This window comes from Cheilinus undulatus, linkage group 16, assembly GCF_018320785.1.
Source record: "Cheilinus undulatus linkage group 16, ASM1832078v1, whole genome shotgun sequence".
In the NCBI taxonomy this organism is placed as follows: domain Eukaryota; kingdom Metazoa; phylum Chordata; class Actinopteri; order Labriformes; family Labridae; genus Cheilinus; species Cheilinus undulatus.
The window spans coordinates 32,448,767-32,474,150 of NC_054880.1; the positions used below are offsets into that span (position 1 = coordinate 32,448,767).

A 25,384-nucleotide genomic window follows, 5' to 3' on the forward strand; every position below is an offset into this window, starting at 1 on the left:
CAGCCTAAGGGTCATGCTCAGTTTAGCATCGCTACAAGACCAGAGAAACCTTTTTCCCAATGAAAGCTCTCAGAACTGTCACACCTGCTTAGGTCTGTAACACCTTCACCGCCTCCCCTTCCAGCATCTCCTCCTCTTCCCACCCTGTATTCCCTATTCCCACTTCACGAACCACAAAGAAACACTCCCTTTCCATACTATTTCCAACATTTTCTTTTCCCCTGTCATGCTGATAAGGTTATGTCTCTTGGGCAGCATCTACGTCTGAAAAGGGGCTTGCAAGATTTGGGGATTACGTTGAATCCACCATTTATTTTTAAAGAAATTATCACAGATATTCGGATTTTGATTTATATCTTGTGGTGCATAAAGCATCATGCTCCTCTTGTGTAGACACATTTAAAATGCATTGTTGGAGCCTTTTTGACCATTTGCAGTTCTAGGAAAATCCATTAGTAAGGGCATTTGTTATGCTTGTGCTGCAAAAACAGCAAAAAAAAAAAAAAAAAAAAAAAAAAAAAATGGCACAGATGCAGTGGAACGAAAAGTGTAATTCAACCCTGTAACAAAGAGAAGAAATAAAAACATTATAGGTAAAAATCATAATGCTTTTTGCATCAGTTAGAAAGGTGACATTTCCAGTTGTTTTAATTCTGGCAGAGCTGATTGGGAGTGCATGGGGAAATGGCTCTGTTCCTACTAGTCAAAAATGTAACAGCTCATAATAAAGCAACAAAATGTGAAAATGTTTTATGCTCTCATACTCAGTGAGTTCAATAGGTGCGTTGATGCTGTCTAGATTCAGTAGACATTATTTTCAAATTAAAGACTGGAGCACGGGAAGAACAATATGAAACATTTGGAGTAGGTCAAATCCCCCAACCTTGAGATCAAGAAAACCCAGGTAAGATGGAATAGTTATGCATGGTAACATTACAGCCTACGCTATGTTTGGGTCACAGAACAGCATCCTTTCCTGTTTAAAATATCCTGCTTATCTGATAATGACATCAAGAAATAGACACTTGTAATTTTCTGTTCTGTTGGGATAATACTTTTAGTTTATGCCAGCAGGTTATTGAATTTACATCGTGTGACCATTGCCTAGACATTTACTTTTCCTTTGCAGAAAAGGAAAAAGACTGATAACTAGTCCTGGCAACAGTTATGGATATTTAAATGGATTTTTGTTAGATGTTTCACAATAATGGGAGACTTACCCTCATTTTTTGAAAGCTGAGTTCAGTTGCACTAGACACTGATTACTGCCTGTTGAATCAAGACATCACTTAAATAGAGCCAGTCAAACAAAGTGAAGTACGCTACAAGATCCCAAGATTCACACATCATGGCAAAACAAATTCAAAATCAGATGAGAATCTAAGTCGTTGACATCTATCCACTGGAAATGGTTACAAAACCACTTCCAAGGCTCTTGGACTCCAGCTATAATCCCAGTGAGAGTCGTTGTCCACAAATGGAGAAAACTGTGGGCAGTGGTGAACCTTCCCAGGAGTGGCTAGCCTACCAAAATTACTCTAAAAGCGCATCAACGACTCATCCAGGAGGTCACAAAGGATTCAAGAACATCTAAAGACCTGCAAGCCACACAAGACTCAGTCAAGGTCCGTGTTTAGGATTCAACAATATGAAAGAGACTGGGCAAAAATGCTATCCAAGGGAGATTTCCAAGATCAAAACCACTGCTGACATCTTGATAACTCAAGACTTTTGGGAAAATATTCTGTGGACTGGTGGAAGCATGATGGTCTGGGGCTGCTTTGCTGCCTCAGGACCTCCTGTTGTCCGGAGCCATCAATTCTGCTCTCTGCCAGAAAATCCTGAAGGAGAACGTCTGGCCATCAGTTTGTGACCTCAAGCTCAGGTGCACCCAGGTAATGCAGAAGGACAATGATCCGAAACACACCAGTATGTCCACTTCTTAGTGGCTTAAAAATACAAAATGAAGTATTTTGGAGTGGCTCGGTCAAAGTCTGGACTTTATTCTGATTGAGATGCTGTGGCATGATCAGGGAATACCTGAAAACCATCCAGTGCCTGAATAAAAACTATTCTGCACAAAAGAGCGGGTCAGCATTCCTCCATGGTATGTGAAGGACTCTTTGCCATTCATCACAAACGTTTTCTCAGATGTTACTGCCAAGGGTGGACCAACCAGGTATTAGGTTAAGGGGGCAATTACGTTGTAACATACGGCCAGGTAGATCTGAGTTGCTTTGTCATCATTTAAGAGCAGCATTTGTATTCAAAATTTAAAAAGAAAAGAAATCAGAAAGGGATTAAATAATATTTCACAGAACTATAAAAACTATATACAGTATAGTATTTGGATGGACTGACACACTTTCTGTCAATTATTAATCAGTGTAACAGCCTGTGGGAAGAAACTGTTTTTGTGTTCTATTATTTGGGCATGCGTTGTTCTGTTTACTTACTGGAAAAAATAAGTTTGGACAGCGAAGGGAAAGAATACCATCTCAGAGAGACAAGGGAAATACTAAATTCTTAAGTGTGGACAAGAAAATCTTTCAGGGCTAAAAATGTGTCAGTCTATATTGGCCTTGTGTACCCCCTTTATCCGCACCTGTTCAGCCCTCACTGTGGCTCTGTATGTTAAGGGCCCAGGGTAGTTCACACAAGCAGAAGGCGGGAGCACAAGCTAACAGATTGGAACCCCTCCACCTGCCAAGAGATGTAAGTCTTCCTTTTATGAGCCAATTGAAATTCAGCTCACAGGCTATCCATTCTGTCAATGACTAGAGGAGTCAGGACAACCTTGCAACCCCCAGCACTAATAACACTGTTATGGTCAGAGATAGATCAAGCTGAACACTGATAGTTAGAGCGGGTCTTCGGCCTCCCATAAGTGTTTATCGCAGACAATTTTTGCTTTCATTTGTTTTGAGCAAACACATTCCTGGGTACAGAAGCGGTCGATCATGGGGCTTTTCAATCCTGCAGCAGACTGACAAATTACCTTCCCTTTTTGCTCTATGAGCATCCATTTTCATATAATGCATGCAAGTGTATATGCTACAAGATCCAATGCTCTTGCTTTGTATGCATTAGACCAGGTCTAACCTTTGACCTCTTCTGCTCAATTCAATGGCGTGACAGGTTCATTACCACAATCTGAATGGGAGGAATCAATCATGGAGGCTTTTTTCAAACATTCTCCTCATTGTGCTTTTCACTTGCATGTAAGTGTTTTTGAATCAATACTAGCAGAGAGGAAAAATTGGGGATTAGTCTCAGAATGGGCTTCTGCTAATGGATCTAGTTTTAGCAGCGTAGGCACACATTGCTATGATCTGCTCTGCCACTAGGAGGCAGTAGAAAGCCTGAGATGAAAGTGCTGCAGCTTTATGCCACCTCTATCTATCTATCTATCTATCTATCTATCTATCTATCTATCTATCTATCTATCTACACAACTATTATTGTTTCTTTGAGTTTTACTGCACTATTAAAAAGTGAAACAAAAACTGAGAAAATTAATCTACACTACTTTTCAGGGGATCAGAAGCAAAAGTTCATTAACAGTATGTATTAGTAGAGGCATTCTGATAGCAAGCACTAAGCTTTACAGTGGTCACACCCATACCACCACTGAAAATCTGATAGTGGGATTATCACCGGAGGCTGCGCGTTATCACACAGTAGGCGGTGTCAGTCTGAAGAACTACGTCCTTCTGAGCTCACTTCCGCCGGCTTGAATCAGATCACTATTCTTTGCACCGCTTTTGTTCTCCCATTTCCAGCCAGCCGCAGCTGTCGGAGAGAGACACACCAAATAGTTGGGGAAAACCAAACGGAGGACGCTGAGCGCAGACCCCTTCGTCACAGGAACGCCCGGTAGCCACATGCAAAGCACAGTCTGCACAGAGGACGCACGGCACTCCGTAGTTACATAACTGGACTACTTCAAAATTAATTGTTGATTATTTTTTCACGCGTTTTTGCTGAAGCGAGCTGTTCCCTGCTATAAACTCAAAATGGAGAACGACGAGAAATACCTCCCTGAACTGCTGGCGGAAAGGGACAGCCTGGATTCGTCATTTACACATGCCATGAAACTTTTGAACACGGGTAAAGTACTTTTGGTGTTATTTTGTAGTGCTCCGCATGTCTCTGTGCTTGGGGTTTAAGAAGGAAAGGGTAGGTTTTTTGAATTAAGCCACAAAACTCTCAATAAAAGCATTTTTAACGCTTAGGTTGTTTCTCCAACGGTCTCGGAATATCGACGGGTGTTGTCACGTCACATTAATGAATCTGTGATGCATAGATAATAGCCACTGACTTATTTCTGAACTGTTCATAGCTTGAAGCTCCACTGCTCTTAAAAATACTGAAATACTTTCAATTGGTATTCAGAATAATTTCCGCTTCCTCTCGCGCAGCTGCGACGTGTCATTGTTTAATTGAAGTGCTGTCACGGCTCGTGCCGAGTTCAACTTAAAACTCGCGTAGGTATAGGCTCTTTGGTTTATCCTACCGAGCCCCCTGTTGATCCTGCAGGCACGTTGCGCAGCAGTCCATAAATCTACGCCAGTATCCGAGGGGTCACCTCGCTTTTCTCAAAGCCGTGAGGCGGCGTAGTAGCAGGGACAAAACTCTAAAGTCTCACCGCCCGTCAGACGCTGCCGAAGCGTCCTTGAAAGAGCGACTGCAGCTTCGGTAAATCCACAGCTGATATCCCCCACAGAAGTGCAGGGGGAATGACACAAAGGACCTTAGATCTTTGCAGATATTTCATGGTGGTCACCAGGTAGCTCAGAAAAACGTTTCTGTTATTTTTTTTAATTTATCACGAAGTTTTTAATTGAAAACAAGAATAATATCGAAACATGTGAATGACGCACAACTAATTGCTTAAAGTTTATGTCGACCTTTGATAGCCAGGTATCTATTTTGTTAATTTGCTAGGTTTGAGGGAATATTTCATATTGATTAAATTCCTATCAAGAAAGTATCTCCCATAAGGCTTTTATTTGTTTGATCAGTCATCTAAAACGTAGGCACACTGATTTCACTGGTTTGAAAAAGAGAAAAATTTCAATTTGAACTAAACCTCAATATTTTGCTGGGCTGAATGGCCTAAAATAGTGGCTAGTTATTTTTTAAAAAGTCATAATTTTTCAGCATGCTTACAGGATCTCTAAGGTTGTTTTGTGAGATTCATCAAGAATACTCTTAATTTTGTATATCTTTTTTTAAAATGCCTGATCTAGACAGAAATATATAATGGATGCTTCAGGAAGCCCAGCATACATGAAGAGCTACCGGGAAAGTCCATGTATGTTGGACATCCTGAAATCAATATTTGTCCATTATGTAGTTGTTTAAATTCATTATATATTTATGTTTAAATCAGGCATTTTTGGTCTGCAAAGTCAAATGTGTTTTTCATAAATAAAAGAAGTTAAATCTTATAAAATTGGAAACTTTTCATTGAAGCTTGACCTATATATGTCATTGCTCTTGGCCTGCATATGTCTAGTTAAATTAGTTAAAAATATGCATGAGTGGTTGCACTTTGTATTTTTCATCTCAAAACCTTGTTTGATTTTGTGAGCAATTTGTCTCAAAATGACTCGTTTCCCTTTTTCAGAAATTGATAAAGTTCAGAAAGGTGATACTAAAAAGGAGACAGAGACATACTTGGATCTTTTCACAACAAAGAACATCAAACTTAAGGAACGAGTGCTCATACCTGTCAAACAGTACCCAAAGGTGAGCTTACTTTGCCCTTGTTTTTTTCGTTGTCTCCATTCTGCTTGAATTAATTAATCCTGCAGCAGAGTCTCACTTACAGAAAGCCACCCAGTTAGTTACAAGTCTCAAATTACTCTTTCTAACTATGATCTTTAAGCTACAGTGTATAATTACAGCTGAAAGCTGATACTGGCATATTCTTAAATATTTACAATAAAATTTTATTAATATGTCACTACATTATGTCTCTTAATGCAACCAGGGCACCTGTCCCAGTCTTATCATTATGATTAAATTTGAAGTCACATTATTTGATCACCTATGAGGTGTCTGTCCTGGTGTCTGTCCTGGGGATGGTGGGTGGCTTGAGTCATTTGACAGTATGATTTGGCCTGCAAAACTAGAAGAAAACATTTCTTGTTACATAATGTTTTTATATGCATGAAGTTTGATTTCTTTTTAATATATTAATAGATTAATGGAGTTAAAAATAAAGCCTGCTAAAACCCTTTGCGTAATATTTGGGACTCTGCTTTTTGTCTTTGCAAACATTGACAGAACCACACCCCTTAAAATGTTTAACCCCAAAAAGAGTAATTTATGTAGATCACCTCAAGCATCAGCTTAATATGATGTAGGAGTCTGGTCTGTAGGGTAAGACAGCCTTCTGATCTCTTGGAGGCTGTCTCAGTCTGCCAGCCAGACCTATTTTAGTTTGCTACATCAGCTCTGTCAGGGATGAAAAAAATCTTAGGAGTGCTTTCAGATTTTAGAAACTAGTTTTAAAACTCAAGGAGACATTGGATCCTCTGGGACCACTCTGCTTAATGTGTTTTTTGCAATCACAGCTAATTATAGGACATGTCTTACATGTATGTATTAATGGTAATTATCCTGTTCAAAGATCTGTGAGGTAAAGGTTGGAGTATTTGACTACCACTTGGTTCAGGTTCAATGCTTGCACGATTATAGTATTTAGTAAGTGAAGGTATTAACAGCCCACAAGGCCCTCATATCGACCCTCTCTACATCTACTTCTTAAAGCTGTGAAATGTGCTACAAAGCCCCTGACAGTGATTGCTCCCTCAATCTCTTGGTAATAAGCTCGCTGCTGCTTTGATTGTCAGGCTAATTTTGTTCTGCTGTGTTTTGCTATTAGTTCAATTTTGTGGGGAAGATTTTGGGACCTCAAGGCAATACAATCAAACGTCTGCAGGAAGAGACCGGAGCTAAGATCTCTGTGCTTGGCAAAGGATCCATGAGAGACAAATCCAAGGTAATACACACAGAGACAAACACAGTCAGCATCACACACCTGTGAAAAGCATAGAGGCCATAACACATCTGGCCTACACTTCAGAGTAATGGCAAGCAGTGATCCCAGATGGTTTCTGCTTGCAGGATGCTTTGCGTGAACATTTAGAGAGAGCCAAAGGGCATCTGCGCACCACACATCTTCAGTATAGCCCCCTTAACCTTTAATCTACCATTTTATGTCAGTATAAAGCTATCGAAACAAGGGAAGCCACTGCCTGATGCTGTCTGAGTTTGATAAAACATAATTAGCTCTTGCATGTGAGCTGTCTTTTACTTGCTGACCTCCCTCCACCTTGATATTGTCTTGTTTCAGGAGGAGGGGCTGAGGAAAGGCGGGGAGCCCAAGTATGCCCACTTGTCCATGGAGCTGCATGTTTTCATTGAGGTGTTTGCCCCTGTGCCGGATGCCTACCTGAGGATGGCCCATGCCATGGAGGAGGTCAAGAAATTCCTGTTCCCTGTGAGTCTGACGTTGATTGACTTGGGTGAACTTGGAATATTTTCTTTTTAAATCATGAATATTCATTCAGTTCATGACTCATTCTGTAAAATATGAAAGCACTCAATACAAATAACAGGGTCAAAGATTACAAATTGTGGAAAAGGTTGGCAGAATTTTCTAAACATATAGGTAATACTTGCAAGTAGCTTGTTTATACTAAAAGGAAGAAGAATCACAAAAGGAATGAAAAAACACTGACACTTTTAAAGAAAACAAATTTGGGAACATTAAAAAATTTAATGTGGTATTTTTATATTATTATATATTTTTATATATGTTTTTGAAAGATTAAAAATCCATGTAAAGTACATTTTCAAAGAAATATAGAAAATTAGTTTATAATTTAGCGTTTAATGGCTGCAGTACATTTTGGAGCTACAATGAAGTTGATCTGAAGTTCAGTTCATACACCTTTAATACATTCACACCAGAGACTCCACAGTCTCAGAAATCAAAACTTGTTTATTTTAGAACATAATTTAAATATAATTACAGTCCAAACCCTGAACATTTCCAGGAAAAACACCATTCCAAACCTAGATTCTCACATCTGCAATGTCTAATTGCTCAAGTTTTTTATGTTGTAGGCCTACAGGGTAAGTTGATTGATATGTGACTCGTGCTAAGTAGTGTAGCTTATAATATTAAATTGAAGGGGAAAGGTTACTTTTACTGTTTCTGGAGAGGGTTGAGAAGGCTACGTTCACACCGCAGGCCTTAATGCTCAATTCTGATCTTTTCTCAGATCTGACTTTTTTGTTTGCCTGCTCACACTGCAGTCAACTTCCAAAAGATCAGATACCTATCTGATTTAGAACCACATATGGAAGTGGTCTGAATCTGATTCAAAACGGTCAGATTCAGTGTTCACACTGTCAGAAAAAAATCAGATATAAGTCACTTGAGCAAAAAAATCAGATTCAGGTCACTTTTGACTGCAGTGTGAACGTAGCCTTATTTACCTGGCTTGCCTACATACATGTCCACTGTCTCTTTGCTTGGATTTTATCATCCAGACAGAATGTTGGTAGAACTCATCCTGTGAAGGCCTCTGCTTGGTTTGTTGGTTATTTGCTGACATAGCACAAGCTGACCTGCTCTCGGGCCCCACTAAATCCCATAGTGCTCCAACAATGGCTTGTTCCAAAGCAGGGCAACAGGCCCAGATTGATGCCAACATTTTGTGATTTGTGTGCATGCGGCAATGGAAGAGTCTTTTTGATCAAAGGTGTGACTAAGGGACTGATGGACCGGTTGCAATGCTTGTATTGCCGTGTAAGGCAAAAAGCCGTCTCCAGCAGAACCTGTCGTCACAATTTAAAGCCATAATCAGTCAGGCTTGACAGCCTTCATTCCAAACAGGGTCATATTTTAATATATTCCTAAGGTTTCACATAAAATGGATGGAGGTGATTTGTTGGTGGAATGTTTTATGCATTACCTGTTCTCCTCGGGTAATATAGAAGGCTTTGACTCAACTGTTCTTCCTTGTCCTTTTAACATCAATCTATCTGTATGTTTACTGGTCTAAATGTGATGGCAAAACCTTGCTCCTGTGTGGAATGATTGCATGTCTTTTTATGTCTTCATGCGGGCAACTTGAGCAAGCAAGCAGCAGGAGAAGAAAAGAAGGTGTGACCTGATTGGCTCATTAAGTACAAATACATTGGCAATAGTGATACATAATGATGGATTTTCCCCTCATATCCAATATGCTGATTTTTCGCAAACATTTTAGCCAATAACAATAAAATCACACACTTTTATTTTAAAGGACAAAAAGCCTTATCTGCACTAGAATTGACCTGTTATCCTTAAGGCAATTATCTGATCTGAATTCATTTGTTTTTGAAACAGAATTTTAACAAGCCAGACGATTTTTCTTTAATAATAAATGTGGTCTTTTTTTGAAATATAGGCATTCAGTAAAGAAAAACAAAAACATCAAAATGTTCACTGAATTGAATGAGATTAAAAACAGGCAGTGAGAACTACAAACAGCACTGTAACAACCTCTTGACAGGCAGTGAGCTCTGTAGAGCACAAAATAAAAATCTGACCCATTTCTAAGATGTTCACTTTTTCACATTAAAATTAAATCTCTCATTTAAACAACAGTTTTGCAGAGTTTCTCCCTTAGACAGTACTGAGAAAGTGCTTGAAATGACACAATGATTTTCTTCTGAAATGCGAAAAAAGTTAAACTCTCTGTTGTTCAGAACTACAATTTCAGGGAATGGCAATGCTATGCAGATATTATGATGCAGCCCTAATTGACACTGTCTCTCTTAAGATGATCCTTGATAAGTTAAGTGACATGTGCTTGCTTGTTCACCTGCAGATAAATTGGAATCTGCTGCCAGAGCTGCATTTTGTCATTATTCTTTCCTTCTTATTCTTACCATTATTAGATCTCAACATTTCAGTTGTGATCTATAAAAAAGAATCGATTGGGTCACAGTGCAGCCCTTGCTATTGCTCCCTGAAGGCAGGCACCAGGTTGGGTTGCAGGATTTGTGTGCTCAGACAAGCAGTGTCACTAATCCCTCCCAATGTATTGTTTATGTGGATAGAATAAGGTAACAGATAATGCAGTCACACCAGACTTGATAAGAAGTGTGGAGAGAAGTGATTTACATTTTGCTCATGATGGAGACACAGGAAAGCAGGGAGTGTGGATGGATGCTTTCCAACCTCCCACATTCACGACCCCCCGCCCCCCTTCTCTTTAACACTCTGAGTCACTGGCACTGAGACTTTTTTCTTCCTCTTGCTCTGTTAGCCAATAGTAGGGTGCTGTATTGTGAGCGGCTCCGTTATTGTTTTTCACTCTTTTATTCATTACTCGTTCTTTTGAACTGTCTCCTTTTCTTCCCCCTTCTACCTCCTCTTTTTCCCCTTCTTTTGGGGCCCCTTCACTTGTCATAGTCCCTGCCATGCACTCTTATTGCTCACAATCTCTCTCCTCTTTCTTTTTTTTTCCCCATTTGTGTGTGTGTTTGTGTGTAGGATATGATGGATGATATCTGCCAAGAGCAGTTCATGGAAATGAGCTACCTGAATGGAGGCCAGGAGCATGGAGCTCGAGGCCGAGGGGGGATGCCAGTCAGGGGCCGCGGAGTCCCCCCTTCTGGATCACACAGGTTTTAAAATGAACACACACACATACACACAGCTGTTTGGTCACTGACTGACTACTAAGATATAAGAAGCAAAGGAGGACCTAATGATTTGCATTTGATTTCATATGTGTAAGAGGTTTCTAATGGACATCACTGACTCCTAGGTCTTTAATTATAGTACTCAAACCGGCCAGCAAAGGTTATTTTTCTGTATTAATCTTCATAACATTACCATAGAATCCTATTAACAGCAGCACTAAAAATCTAATCATATTCTTGATTTTGGCAGAAGTTTGCATTTTAAGCCTCGTATTGTGTTAATAATCCGTCATTAGGATGATGACTCTTATGTGACTCATAAGAGCTGTTGTGTTGAAACTGAAGGACTTCTTGCCCCTCTGCAGGATCTTTCCGGAGCATATTTGATCAACATATTCATGCTGTTCTCCCCAAAACACTGAAAAACAGCTACACTAATAATGCCATGTTTAGTCTGTGATGTGGTAGCTGCACAGCTTCTACTTCTCTCCTCTTCTTCTTGTGGGTCACCCACTGCTGTTACAGAATGTGTTGTCTCTGGAGGAAGTAAACCAATGCTTTATTATTGGTGCATTTTATTGGTTAGTATTTTATTATTGGAATAATAGAATTATGTAAAATTTTTGCAATATCAACCAATAATTTATCAATACTGATCATCTTTATGCATCCCTAATGTCACCAGCTTTAAGTTATAGAAGTTAAAGCAGTGTGGATAATGATAATGTGGATGAAAGTAATGAGACGGATCTGCTGCATGGCCTGTGAGACTAAAAGATGTGTCAGATACGTCTGCAGTCTTCACAAGGAGTGAGCTTTTTGATGTTAATGCTACAACCTAAATTTGCAATTAAAATGTTTTCTTTTTCAAGGAAAAGCTTGGCAATGTTGCTAACACACTTCCTTTTTTCCCATTATATGAGAAGATCAATCTCACCTTTCATGTCAGTACAATGAATAATGTATGTAGTGCCTTAAGGTATCAAGGTGAAGACTGAAATGGGGCAATGACCTTATCTGACTCAAAATGTGACGAAATCCATATACCAGTATCTTTAATGTACACTAATTAAACTGGAACAATACGCAAAACTATCTGGCTGTCCTATGTTTTTTTAAGATGTAGCAGAGCTGTATGAAAATGGTATCAATCTATTCATTTAGCTCTTAACAGAGTCAAACTTTCTGATATATATTACTTTTTCTTTGTCAGATGAACAAAGGGGTAATACTGTACCTTTTTCCAGGGGAAGGGGAATGCCTCCACGTGGAGGTGTCACTCGAGGTGGCCCTGGCAGAGGCGGGGCACTGAGGGGCGCTCCAGCAGGCCGAGGAGGACTTCCTGCAGTACCTGCCAGGGGAGCAGTGGCGGCCCGTGCTAGGCTTTCTACTGGAGGACCCCCCCAGAGAATGGCACCTCTACCCCCCCACCAGCACGCACCTGCTGGGGCTGCAGAGAACTATGACGAATATGTAAGTTTTTAATTTATTTTAGTTCACAGTTTAACTGTAGGGAACATCAATAATGTAAGATAAAGATTGGTTTTATTACACAAACAAGGGAAACACCTTGAAAATGGTTTCCATGCAGTAGATAAAAGAAATGATAAGATCTATTAAGGACTAAGTACTTCAAATGAATGAGGATTTTTACCGTCGAGAATAAACACTGTCAGGTATGATATAGCCTCTTTAAACCTTTCAACTGTTGTCTCAAATTACATTATTATAGACTGTCTGTTTGCCCTCAGCATTAAATTGCACGTCTGGGCATGACATGATGGGAGCGTGTCTGCTTTAGAACAAATGTAGTACTCTGGGGACACCTTGACATTCATGATTTATGAACAAGCCTGTGCTTAAATCTCACTCTCTTTCTCTGTTTCCTTTCCTCTTCAGGGCTACGATGAGAGCTACACAGACACGGCCTACGAGTCATACGACAGCTATTACAGTCAGCCGCAGGCGTGAGTGAATCAGACGTCTCTTTGGTTTTCACCTGCTTCTCATAGAGTGCAAGCACATTGCCTAGCTGTGAGGAAAATGATTTGAGAGAATCAGAAATAAATTTTCAACACTGCAAAAATTCAGCGTTATGGTTCTGCATGTCTCATGGCTTGGATGGCGATGTTATTAAGGAGAACCAGCCGGGACTAAGATGTTCCATTCTAGAGAGTTAGCTTTGATCTTATTCATGAAAGCCAATTATCTTCCCCCTAGACATTACTGTCAGCAGCTTCTTGATGTTTTCAAAGATTAAAAGTTATTTTTCTTCCTCCCTCTCCCTTTTTTTGGACCATCAGAGAGGCTGAATATTACGACTATGGACATGGAGATGCATCAGAGTCGTACGAGTCCTATGGTAAGAAAAAATTTGATTAATTGTCAACAAATGTGACCTAATCTATACTGAATGGAAAATAACCTTCGCTAAAACTACCATAAGCCATTTCTTAAATGCAGCGAATCCCTGTTGTTTTGCTAGTATCAAGTTCTGTAATACAAAATTCTGTTTGCAATTTTATGTCATTCCTACACGCTTTTAAATTTGACAACACAAACACAATGCATTTATTAAACAATACACAAATAGAGTGAGTTTTCTGTAATGTCCAGTGGTAGTTTGGATATTGAGTTGTTAATGTTTTCCCCTTTGTGTCCATTCTCCTAAGGCCAAGATGACTGGAACGGGACCCAGCGAGCAGCACCAGGGAAGGCCCCTCCCCCCTCCAGAGGTGCCAAGACTCCTTATCGGGAGCACCCATACAGACAGTACTGAAGTGGACTCACCACCCTAAATGTGTCGCCCTGACTACCGCCTGTGTACCACGGCAGCTCTCGCTTTAAGCAGCCCGACTAAAGTAATTGTCCGTTTTGTCTTTGGTTTGGTCTTTCCTACACTGGACTTTATATGAAAGAGCAAATTGGGAACAGAAAATCCGAACTGTTTTTTGAGATTTGAGCACAAACCCCCCCTCCCCAACCCTACTCTGTCATCCCAACCAACCACTTATCCAACCAGCCACCATTCTTTCAACCAAAGCGGCTTTTACATGGGTTAGAGAGGAGTCGGCGTCCTTTCTTTGTTCATTTTTATTTGAGTTTTGATTATTTCGCTGTATTTTCCTCTTACCCTTTTATAACCCCCTCTGGCTTTTTTGCATTGTTTATCTTCATTTTTTCAATGTTTGGGAGTAGTCATTCTAACAAAGTTAGGGGCTTATTATCCACTTGTTTAAGGACTTCATGATAAATGTTTTCAAATAAAAGAATCTGTTGAGGGTCAGTTGCAGATTCCCATTTAGGCTACATTTCAAAATTCTGTTAATATAGTCAAATAAAATACCTTCTTAAACTTTCAATTATGTAATATAGATACAAAAAACCCTATCTTAACTTAAGTAAAGGTTAAGAATCAATGTTAATGGAATCAGTGCAATTCATTCTTCATGATGGTTTGTTTTAAATAGTTCTAAAACGTTGTCCATTTAGACTTAGGAAGCAATATTTGTCTTTGGATTTAGAGTTTTGAAATATAGCCCTAATAGACACTGTTGAGATGGACTGTCCTCATATCCTCAATTCTTTATACTTGTTTAAAATTAATATTAGAACTCTGAAGACAAAATGTTTAATGAGAACATGGCTGAGATACGGCCTCCTGTTTTAAAACAAGTTCAGGTCTTCATTTTGTTATCGGAATCTCTATAAACTGCATGCACAAAAAGTTCACAAAGAAGGATTGGGACAAAAATCTCCACATGGGTCTTCTCTTTTTCTAAAGAGAAGGGATCCTGCAGCTCAATCTGAGTCTTGTATATATTTTTAAACATCCTAACTGTTCTTATTCTGCCACTAGTATCTGTACCCTCTCCATAAAATGCATTATGCTACATGTGTAAGCTTGCCTAAATAGGTTACTAAATCTGTCCAAAAGATGTTTTGCAGCAGTTTGTCAATAAAGCTTAGTTTGTTTTTATGAAATTTAACTTGCTTTATTTGTTTCCTGTTCTAGTAAAATTCTGAAATGGCTTTTTTAAAACAACATTCAGCAGTTAGATGTTTTTGTTTCTTATTCAAAACCGTATTTTAAATCTAAATGAATGTATTGACGTCTGAAGCCTCTAACCCTACTAAATGATGTCTTGATTGATTATCAAAAGAGCACAACTTATTCTTTCTCTCTCTTTCTATACTTTTTAAAAAGGACCCAGAGGTAAGACCTCTAAAATAACCTGGATAGCTTCCCTAATGTGTATAGAGTTCTAAAGCATTGATTGCCTGGGTATGTATAAGACTTTTTCAATCCTCTTACCTGTGGTCGTAACCGTTAATGAGAATTGCTTTTATAGCATCTGAAAATTAACTGAATTCAAACCACCATTCAGGTCTAGGCTTCATTGACATGAATGACCCTGGCGCGCTGGCTACTTTAGTACAGAGTAATGGCAGTGCAATGGAGAGGATGGTTATAACCTAGAGAACGCCACTGTAAAGGTAACCTAACCCTAAATGTTTAATTTCGTAGTGTGTTTATCCATTGACATAAACTTACTGGTAAATGCGTACAGTTTCTTAAAATATTATTGTAGTCATGGCAACAAAAAGAATCAACTCAAAAGTAAGAAAAATGTAATTTCCAATATCATACTTTAGTTGATTTTATATACCAAAATAACTGTTCTGTATACTAACAAAATATTTTAGTGTAGTGTTAATGCAACTCTTGCTAAAATAAGCAAAGCAAAATCTGTCAATATCTGCTACATTTGAGCTGCAGTTACTTTTTTGTTTGCTGTGTAAAGGTTGCATACTGTAATTTAAAAGGTTCTGCCTGTACAAAGTTATTCAAAATACAAAGCTTGAGTTGCATGAGCATATCTTCTCCAATAGACATTGCATGATCACTGTCTTAAGTTTCTCACCGTTGTTTTAGACAGGGTATTGATTTTGTGTTTGTCCTTCCTTCAGGCAAAGCTATCAGTCATTGGGTGCCCAGGAGATGGACAGTCTGCTGAAGAGAGCCCATGAGAAACCTCAGGTTGGTTTGTTGCTGAACCTGTTTCCATTTATAAGAACCATGCTTCTGTTTCTATTTATTTTACTTCATGGCCATCAACTTAAAACCTGCATTTATTTTTCATGCACTGCCCTTTATCCAGGAAGACTTAAATATTGATTTCTCTTGCTTCCAGGCAGTCATTAGTGTCTGTTGATGTTTGTTCAATATTAGTAGCAATCTGTGTCGACTCTAAAACTGCATCAACAGCTTTTTTTATCCTTGCATTTATTTTTGGTCAAACATTTATTATCACTGTTCACACAGTGGGCTGTTAATTTCCACTGTTACAGAGAAATGGATATCCAAGAGTTGTTCCAGTCAGCAGCCCTAACAAGGAGGACTTTATTATTTTAAAAACAGGCTCACGTGCCTTCTTTCCAGTAGTTCTGAAGTGTTGGTATCACTTTACAAAGTCGGTTAGCATGGCATGAAGAATAGAACCGGGGGAAAGCTAGACTCTTCTGTAAAAAAACAGGCACTCGTGCCTCTGTTGTGAGTAGCATTTCTGATATACGCTCCACAGCCCATCAGAGAGAGAGAGCTGGTTCCTATTAAACTAAATAATGTGCTCTTACTTATGTTGAACAAAGTTGACATTAGCAGCAGCCAATAATATGCTCTATTATAGGTACAACAGAGTCAAGTTTGTGTTGCTGTTGGTGGGTGCTAATCAAAACTGACTTGATGCTTTTTGTTTATTCCTCTGATGTTATTTTCTATTTTTTTGTGAGCACACTGAGGGTACTTTCCCAGTAGAGGCCCGGATTTAAGTACACTTGAGCCCAAGTCCGGTTTAGTTTGGTTAGTGTGAATGCAAATGTACTGTGCTCAGGCACAGAGTCCTCTTGGAGAGGTGGCCTGGGGTACAGGATGCATGAGTGAAGGGGCACAGAGTTGCATGGGTTTGTGATGTCATCATAACAACAAAACTTCCTGAACTGGTTGGCAGTTTGTCTACACCTTTCCAGATGCATGGAGGAAATCATCAGTACCCAGCCAAATGGTCTGTTATGACTTAACTTATGGAAAACCACAAGTTGTTGTCAGTAAGAAGAGTTTCAAAGGCAACTCCAAACGTCTCCTCAAAAACCAGTATAACTTTGCAGTGCAGGTCCATTTCATCCTCCGAGCTGCACAGCAGAGGTGTAAATATAAAGAGGTGCACTGTTGGCATCTTAAAAATGATTAAAAAAGCATCCATGGTAGCTTTGAAGACATAAAACATAAACAATCAATGATCAGACTATGACCTAAGAAATTGCCATGAATGCTGCTGCTTCTGTTGTTATTTTTGGTCAAACATTTATTATCACTGTTCACACAGTGGGCTGTTAATTTCCACTGTTACAGAGAAATGGATATCCAAGAGTTGTTCCAGTCAGCAGCCCTAACAAGGAGGACTTTATTATTTTAAAAACAGGCTCACGTGCCTTCTTTCCAGTAGTTCTGAAGTGTTGGTATCACTTTACAAAGTCGGTTAGCATGGCATGAAGAATAGAACCGGGGGAAAGCTAGACTCTTCTGTAAAAAAACAGGCACTCGTGCCTCTGTTGTGAGTAGCATTTCTGATATACGCTCCACAGCCCATCAGAGAGAGAGAGACCTTTCTCTGAAGTTCGTCTTTAATTGCAGCCGTTGTGGTTTGATGTTTCATATTATATTTAAAGCTTCTAATGCTCTTGTATTGATTGTGTTGTGAAGCTGGTTGCTGCCAAATTCTACTCTGAACAGTTTTCTACGTTTAAGAACAGGCTTCTCACCACAGACTAACCTGATTTTATAACACACTCTTCTACAAAATCCAAATTGGTATTTTTCGGATTAATTTATTAAACATACAGCTGCAAGATTCTTTCTCTCTTTTTCTGTCTCATTTGACAGAGAATCAGCGTGGTCTACACCTTGTTTGATTAATAAATATGTTAAATAACAGTTTAATAAGCGTGGTATCATTTATTTCCATGTATACTGTTTGAAGTGATCTAAGTTGGCAGGTCTCTCTCTCCCTTCTTCTTCGGTTTGCATTCAGTCAGGTGTGAGTAACTTTGGTTACAGGGATTCATTATGTCATTAAAACTTTGTCCTCAACCCTCTTATTGAAAAAAACTGAGGTGCCAGTAAACCTGAATAAGGTAATTTATTCCATTCCTCAAAAATTAGTCACATTCTGTTTAAACTTGCATGTTTTTGCCAATCTATAAGAAAAGAAAAATTAAAATTATTCCAATATAATTTAAGTAAATATTACCATAATAAACAAAACATGAATGTAATGTAGGCTGATTGTTTTAGATACAGCTAAATTTAATCTGCAGGGATAAAACATTGAAGACACGCAATGACTGTTTAGTCTGCCTGTTTAAAAGAACTGAAATCAATGCATTTATTGAACACTGGCATTATTTTTAATTCTTGAATAAAAGAGTGCTTGAACACAATTTTTAGGCAGGGAGAAGCACAAATTAGTGAATGTGGGAAAAGAGATGTTTGGTGCTAAAAAAAATGTATTTGTGTAAAATTCTGTGGGAGGGTGGGGGGGGGATTTGTCGTGCTTTTTTCCTTCACTTATTTCTATTTAAAGATTATATTTAAAAATGTAAAAAAAAAATTCCCATGCTGGATTTTCAGCATGGGGGAGATCTGCTTCCCATTTGCAATCCAAGATGTGTCGACCAATTTCATATCAGCTGGCTTTGGTGTAAATAGGAGTCTCTGTGGACTGCATAAAACATTAACCACGCTAAAGACTTACCATCTCATTAACAGCGTTATGACAACAATTTATTTGTCTCTGTAAAAGAAATGTGCATAAAAGTGTAGCTTACAGTCAATCAAACATTTCATCCTGAGCCACAAATCTGTTTGAGGGCCAATCAGCATGTAGATTCCTTTGCTAACTGAAATATACCAACCATCAACCATCAAAAAATTTTTTTAAAGGTGTTCTCTTCTCCTCTAGAGGATTTTCTCATGTTTTTTCTCAAAATTAGTTGCTTTTTACTCAGAGTAAATCACAAGAAAATCAGTTTCATTTTTAATGATGAAACTGATGAAATTGGAGGCATATATTGGCTGTCATTTTGTAGATTGAGATTGGTCCGTTGCTAATCACATCCCTGATTCCCCTACATTTTGACCGTCTTCCTCTAGTTTGAGTCTTTACTCAAGCTCAGCAAGCAAACAGACAACAAGGATGTACACACACATACATATATTTATTGATTCAATAGCAAAAATTGCCTCTATAAGGTCATATGAGCAACAATTTTAGTCCTTTAGTTCTGTTGTTTTTTCCTTTGGTGGGTACTTGCAACAGTTACTTGCGTTGAAGCAGCCATATTGGATTAGCCGTTACTAGCTATGTTTGCATGTGCAATATTTCTTCTGATTAAATTCTTTCTAATCAGGGATTCCTTATTATAAATAACTAAATAAAGTGATCAGATCAAGATGTGCTTGCTTATACATGCATCAAGCAATTAATTCAAATAAACACTGTGAGATGCGCTTAGCTTTCCGCTGATCTAATCCAATTAAAAAAAAAAAAAACAGAAGTTGTTTCTTTTAAAGTTGTTTCCTATTAAACTAAATAATGTGCTCTTACTTATGTTGAACAAAGTTGACATTAGCAGCAGCCAATAATATGCTCTATTATAGGTACAACAGAGTCAAGTTTGTGTTGCTGTTGGTGGGTGCTAATCAAAACTGACTTGATGCTTTTTGTTTATTCCTCTGATGTTATTTTCTATTTTTTTGTGAGCACACTGAGGGTACTTTCCCAGTAGAGGCCCGGATTTAAGTACACTTGAGCCCAAGTCCGGTTTAGTTTGGTTAGTGTGAATGCAAATGTACTGTGCTCAGGCACAGAGTCCTCTTGGAGAGGTGGCCTGGGGTACAGGATGCATGAGTGAAGGGGCACAGAGTTGCATGGGTTTGTGATGTCATCATAACAACCAAACTTCCTGAACTGGTTGGCAGTTTGTCTACACCTTTCCAGATGCATGGAGGAAATCATCAGTACCCAGCCAAATGGTCTGTTATGACTTAACTTATGGAAAACCACAAGTTGTTGTCAGTAAGAAGAGTTTCAAAGGCAACTCCAAACGTCTCCTCAAAAACCAGTATAACTTTGCAGTGCAGGTCCATTTCATCCTCCGAGCTGCACAGCAGAGGTGTAAATATAAAGAGGTGCACTGTTGGCATCTTAAAAATGATTAAAAAAGCATCCATGGTAGCTTTGAAGACATAAAACATAAACAATCAATGATCAGACTATGACCTAAGAAATTGCCATGAATGCTGCTGCTTCTGTTTTTTCCTTGGTAAAGGGAAGGAGGAGCAATCGCACCAGGACATAGTATGAAACAATTGCGCCCCATATGAAAGCACCCTAGGAGTCACAGACTGCCTGTGTTGTAGACAATCACAGCTGGCGCTGCATTCCTCCTTTACTTGACCCCTCACTGTGCAAAAAAATTGTCCTTGCCTGTCTGTGACTGTGATGTCTTTAACTTTTAATTTTTAAACGAACCATTGTTATGCATCGCAAGTTATCCTTTTCTTCTGCGGCTCTTCAAAATTACATTAAATCCTCTGTGATAAACTTGTCCTGTAGCTGATGAACAGTGGGACATCGCAGCTGCGCAGAAACACCTTCAGGCTTGCACGGCTGAATAGAGGCAGACATGCACAATAAGTATAGTTTAACACCTGAGGAAGGCATGTTCAGAGTAGGTCTGTACATGGACATCAGTCAGAATAACTGTTTGCATATGTCACCCCTCTTATTTGGGATGAAGTTTCTTGCCTGATCTGAATCTTCCAATTGATATGCGTACATGTCAGACTAATATTCCTATTATTTGTTCCCATGTAAATATAACTACTTTAAAATGATTCATAGGCAATGGTCTAAAACATTCAAAACCTCTGGTGTGGTCCTATGAAATTTTCCAATTTCCTCAAAAGATCATTGTGCAAAAAAACCCCAGCTTTGCTGCTGATGCCTGTGGGTGTTCAGCCGGGGTAGAATTATGCAGCTGCAGCACGTTCATGATATTCACAGTATTTCAAAGGTTGGCTGATTCTGATGATTGCCCAGCTCCTGTAAGTCGCCTGGCTTTTGACAGTGCCTGTAAATTGGTGTGTGGCCATGCTAGCCTTCAGCGAGTCTGAGTGTGAGAGAATGCCACGCTGGTGTCAGTGTAGTCTTGGAGAATGTGACTAATGAGGATCTGTAGCTCAAGGCTCCATGACAGAAGGAAAACAGGAGTGAGAGGACTGTGGCAATTCCCAAAATGGAACCAGCAAAAGGAGAAAGTTGTCAGAGGGATTGTTCATGATGTCCTCTCCATGCCTGGAAGGCAGGGGAAAGTAAAATGAAGGATAGAAAAGTAGTTTATTGGTATAACTTGAGAAGCATTAACTATGTTGACATTTAACTTGAGCAGAGCTGGGAAATTAAACATTTAGCAACATTTTTTTTATGTAATTGAAGGATATTTTCACTCACAAAAGGTCACTTGTTTGTTTAAAGATTGTCAAACATGGCTCCATGCAGTTGTAAGACATGTTAGAAATAAAGTTTTCTTTATGCTGATAATGCAGCACAGCTTATTTGAATGCTTTGATATTTACAAATGTCCCTCAGAGCAAAATCTGGGTCTTTAATGATAGTAAATCCATTTTTAAACTTTAGATTATATGGAAACATTAAAATAGATGGTCCTTGTGTTTGAAGCAATCAAGCTGTGACCAAATTGGCTGCTGATTGAAGTATTTATCCACTGATGTTAAACCTCTTGCAAGATGTAGCCTGTTAACTGTTTACAGACTGTTGCTTGGCAGAAAAAGGACCCTTTCAATTATGGCTGCTATGGTTCAAATGAAAAAAAAATCCTCCTTTTTTAAAACAGTAGCTCTTATCTTTCAATAAATCCCTGTGAAGCAGAGTAGGATTTTTGAAAGAACTGTGTTCTCATGTGTGCCAATGTCAGCATCTCTCTCTTGGTTTTGTCTCCTATTCAGTGAAGCCATACACAGGAGCAGCTCAGCATGAAGGAGGTGGTCAGAGGAAGCTCTCCAGGGGCTGCCCTGTTATGTTCCTGGCTGGGAGGGTTCAGGCTGGCTGCCAAGTGACCCACAGTTGCCTATTGATTTGGTGAGGGGAGAGAAGCTGGCTCTGACTCCCACTGGAGCACAATTAAGAATGCAGCTGGTCGGTGAAGACATATTAAGCTAGTTGTGAATCAGGAAGAGTTCGAGACTTAACAAGTTGTGGTTGTGATTAACATCTTTATATTATTTATACTTTTGCAGATGTAGAAGGACCAACAAACATTTAGTTCCCCTCATATCCACCCAGCTGTTTTGTTGTAGCTTGTGCAATCTTGCACAATTTTTGCCTAGAAAGTTCAAACATTTTCCAAAGTGTTCTTCGTGTTTCGCTAGTCTGTCTTGAACTGTCGGCTACACTTCTCAACGCTACCCTGGTGGTGGTAATGTTTGGTCCAAATCAATAACTGGAGATGCTGTGGAATATCTGGCCAAACAGTTAATCCAGGTCCCTTTGTCATTGGTACCAGAATTACGAGGCAGGCCCACAATCTCAGTCAAATACTCCATCTTAACTTTAATGCAGCTGCCCGCCACTAGCCACTGTAGATGTTCTAAATCAGTGGTTCTTAACTGGTCTAGAGTCAGGACCCACCACCACCTCCTTGTCGACCAGTCGCCATCCAGATTTCTAAAAATTCAGTCATTACCGAGTGTTTTTGATGAAAAAAGGTTCTGTATGGACCCTTAATGGAAGAAAACATGAATGAACAAAGAGAAAGGGCAAAACAAACATGTTTGAAATGTGCATCATCATAGAAGGACATGCATGCATACATTTTATTTTACTCAATTTTCCTCAGACAGCAAAGAAATTTGGTAATTTCTCAAGGAATTTCTTTATTATCTCAGGGAAACCAATTTTATTATGGGGGGTTAAGAATATAAATCAGTTGAAACCTTGAGAAAATACCTAAATGTACTTGTTATCACTTGAAAAACTTGTATGGATGTACTGCATGTCCACACACTTTTAAAGAGTTATTGCCACATTTTCTTTTCCTGGCACCCATTCACTACTTTGATGTAGAAAGTGGGGATAGAGTTGTTCAGAGGCTGTGTCAGGTTATGCTCACATATCACTGAGGCACAGGAACAGGAATATTAAACTGCAAAAAGGATGAAAAGCGGGCCGCATTAGCATTGCTAACGTTCAGCACATTCAACAAACCAGTGTTGCATTTTTACAGTGTGACATGGTTTTACCTTTGCAGTGGTTTTGCACACTGAGTAAATGCAATTACATTTTGAGTTTAATCACGTGGAAAATTATATGCCTAGAACATCACTATCCATAGCCTTCCAGAAAATGTGCAGAAATATTGGCAAAACGAACTAAAGTATGGACAGAAGGTTCTGTCTGACTTAAAAGTATACATGAGCCTTTAGCCTTAACAATGCTATCTACCTCCCCTTTAAAACATTATTTGACCTCCCTGGTCAATTCTCCTCATTCTTCCTGCATGTTGTGCAGTATCCATGCTGCATGAAATCAGATTCAGTGCTTAAGAGTTAAAGATGCCAGAAAAGTGAGGATCACTATCTTGTTGTGGACGAGTTCACCGCAAGCTCACACATAACACACATACACTCTGCCACATCTTGGCATTGCATGGCTAGTGTAGCCTGAGGATATCAAATGCTAATTCAGTGGCCTATTTGCATGTACTCACATGTACCCTCTCCACAAATGTGCAACACTTTCATAAGCAACACTGGCCTGCTCGCTGCTGTTCAGCATCCAAGTATGATAATTCAGCGAGATGGGCCCAGGAGGAAAGCTGCATGTGAAAGGGGGACTGAGGGTGAAGACAGACATTACTACTTCCCCCATCATCCATCATGCCTCTGTTGATTTGATTCCCCTTTATGCCATTTTCTACCATTACCGCTGGTGATATTACAGCTGCCTTTGGTGCCGAGTTACATTTAGAGGTCAAAACTATACTTTCCTGTATTAAAAGCACATTTCTCTTTTCCAGTCGGGTGGTCAGATGCTGCATCACCCAAGTCAGAGACTCCATTTAGTTTATTGAAAAAGCTAGCGGCTTAGATGATAGAACATTAGATGTTAGGACAGAAACCTTCATTTGATGTGAAATGTCAAAAGGCCGTATCCAAAACAGATCATTCTTCAGTCTTTATGAGCTATTATGTCTAAAATAATGATTTTTGTGTCTCCTGTAATCTAATGAAAGATAAGTGATGGTGTGAAAGCCATCTCCTCTGCTTTAATCGATGAACTGTCAAGAGTGTAAGCATGGAAAAGAAAGTTAATGTTACTGTGGTATGATCAATAAAAGTAGACTTGAATTTAAGCAAGCCATGTATCAGTCCTCTGTGATGCTTCTTCTTAGCTGTAACTAACAGTCTGCTGTTTCTATCTATTCCCCTGTATGTGGCCTGGTGCATTCACATACGTGGGAGAATAGATGGAAAAAGGTGAGAGACAGCGGGCCAACTAGGGTGAGGGTGGGGGGTACAGAGTGTGGAGGAGGATGTGTGAAAATACTGCGTGTGTTAGAGGTGAGGATGCTGTGTGCAGAGATGGTGGACAGCTGGATTGCATCTTTTAGTTGTGGAGGATTCACACCATCCAAGGAACATCACATGCTGTCGCCTGTGAAGACTGTGACAATCAGCCTCCCCCAGATACACATCAGCTGCTGCTCCAACCGCAGAGACAAAACTCAGTGACTGTGGGTGCTTTAAGTGTGCTGAACTGACCCCCAATTGTCCTTGATTCCCCAAGGGAGCTGCAGGGGAATCTGAAGATGTATGGGAATGCTACTATAATAAGCAGTCAGCACACTCCTCGGTCCACAAAGTATGATTATAAATGAATGTAATGTGCAAAATGAGATCAAACGGAGGGTTTAAATGTTTTTGAGTTCATTATAACAAGATTATCATCAAGGCATGATGCTAGTTGAACTATTTATTTTCAATCAAAAATCAGTATATCTTTATGAAAAGTGTTATTTTTTTCTTTAAAATGAAGTGCACACTACAATTGAAGATGCAGATCAGCAGGCTAAGACTGGTTATACTACACTGTATTTTTAACCACAGCTGAAAAATCAGCATTTCTCTTTGTAGTAATGTTTTCTGAACACTTCACCACCCAGCTTATTTTCAAGGCCTTTTCTCAAACCTTTCAGGTAATAGCCATGAAGTTGCAATGATTAGAATTCCTTGACCCATCTTCTATTATAACTTACAATACAGTTTCCTCTCAATAAATAAGAATATCATCAAAAAGTTGATTTATTTCAGAAATTCAAGTCTAAAAGTGAAACTCATGTATAGATTTATTACACACAAACTGATTTTATATATATATATATATATATATATATATATATATAAGGTTTCCTGCCTTTGAATGGTCTCTCAGTCCAGATCAGTAGCCTACACAATCATAGGGAAGTCTGCTGACTTGACAAATGTCCAGGAGACAATCATTGACACCCTACATAAGGAGATTAAGAC

General features: G+C 39.1%; 1 protein-coding gene across 2 annotated transcripts; it reads left to right on the forward strand.

Annotated features, from left to right (window-relative positions):
* Positions 1 to 3,764: 3,764 nt before the first annotated feature.
* khdrbs1b (KH domain containing, RNA binding, signal transduction associated 1b) lies at positions 3,765 to 24,192 on the forward strand. Of its 2 annotated transcripts, XR_005993058.1 has the most exons (11): positions 3,765 to 4,110; positions 5,633 to 5,754; positions 6,896 to 7,012; positions 7,367 to 7,513; positions 10,565 to 10,698; positions 11,964 to 12,189; positions 12,616 to 12,683; positions 13,020 to 13,078; positions 13,389 to 13,577; positions 15,688 to 15,757; positions 21,806 to 24,192. XR_005993058.1 is itself a non-coding variant. In XM_041808749.1 (9 exons), exons 1-9 carry the CDS (start codon positions 4,017 to 4,019, stop codon positions 13,493 to 13,495), a joined length of 1,074 nt encoding a protein of 357 aa, XP_041664683.1. In that variant the 5' UTR covers positions 3,765 to 4,016; the 3' UTR covers positions 13,496 to 14,695. The 2 variants fall into 2 exon arrangements, 1 of the variants encoding a protein (XP_041664683.1); XM_041808749.1 differs by lacking the exons at positions 15,688 to 15,757; positions 21,806 to 24,192 and having other exon boundaries at positions 13,389 to 14,695.
* The last annotated feature ends 1,192 nt before the right edge of the window (positions 24,193 to 25,384 follow it).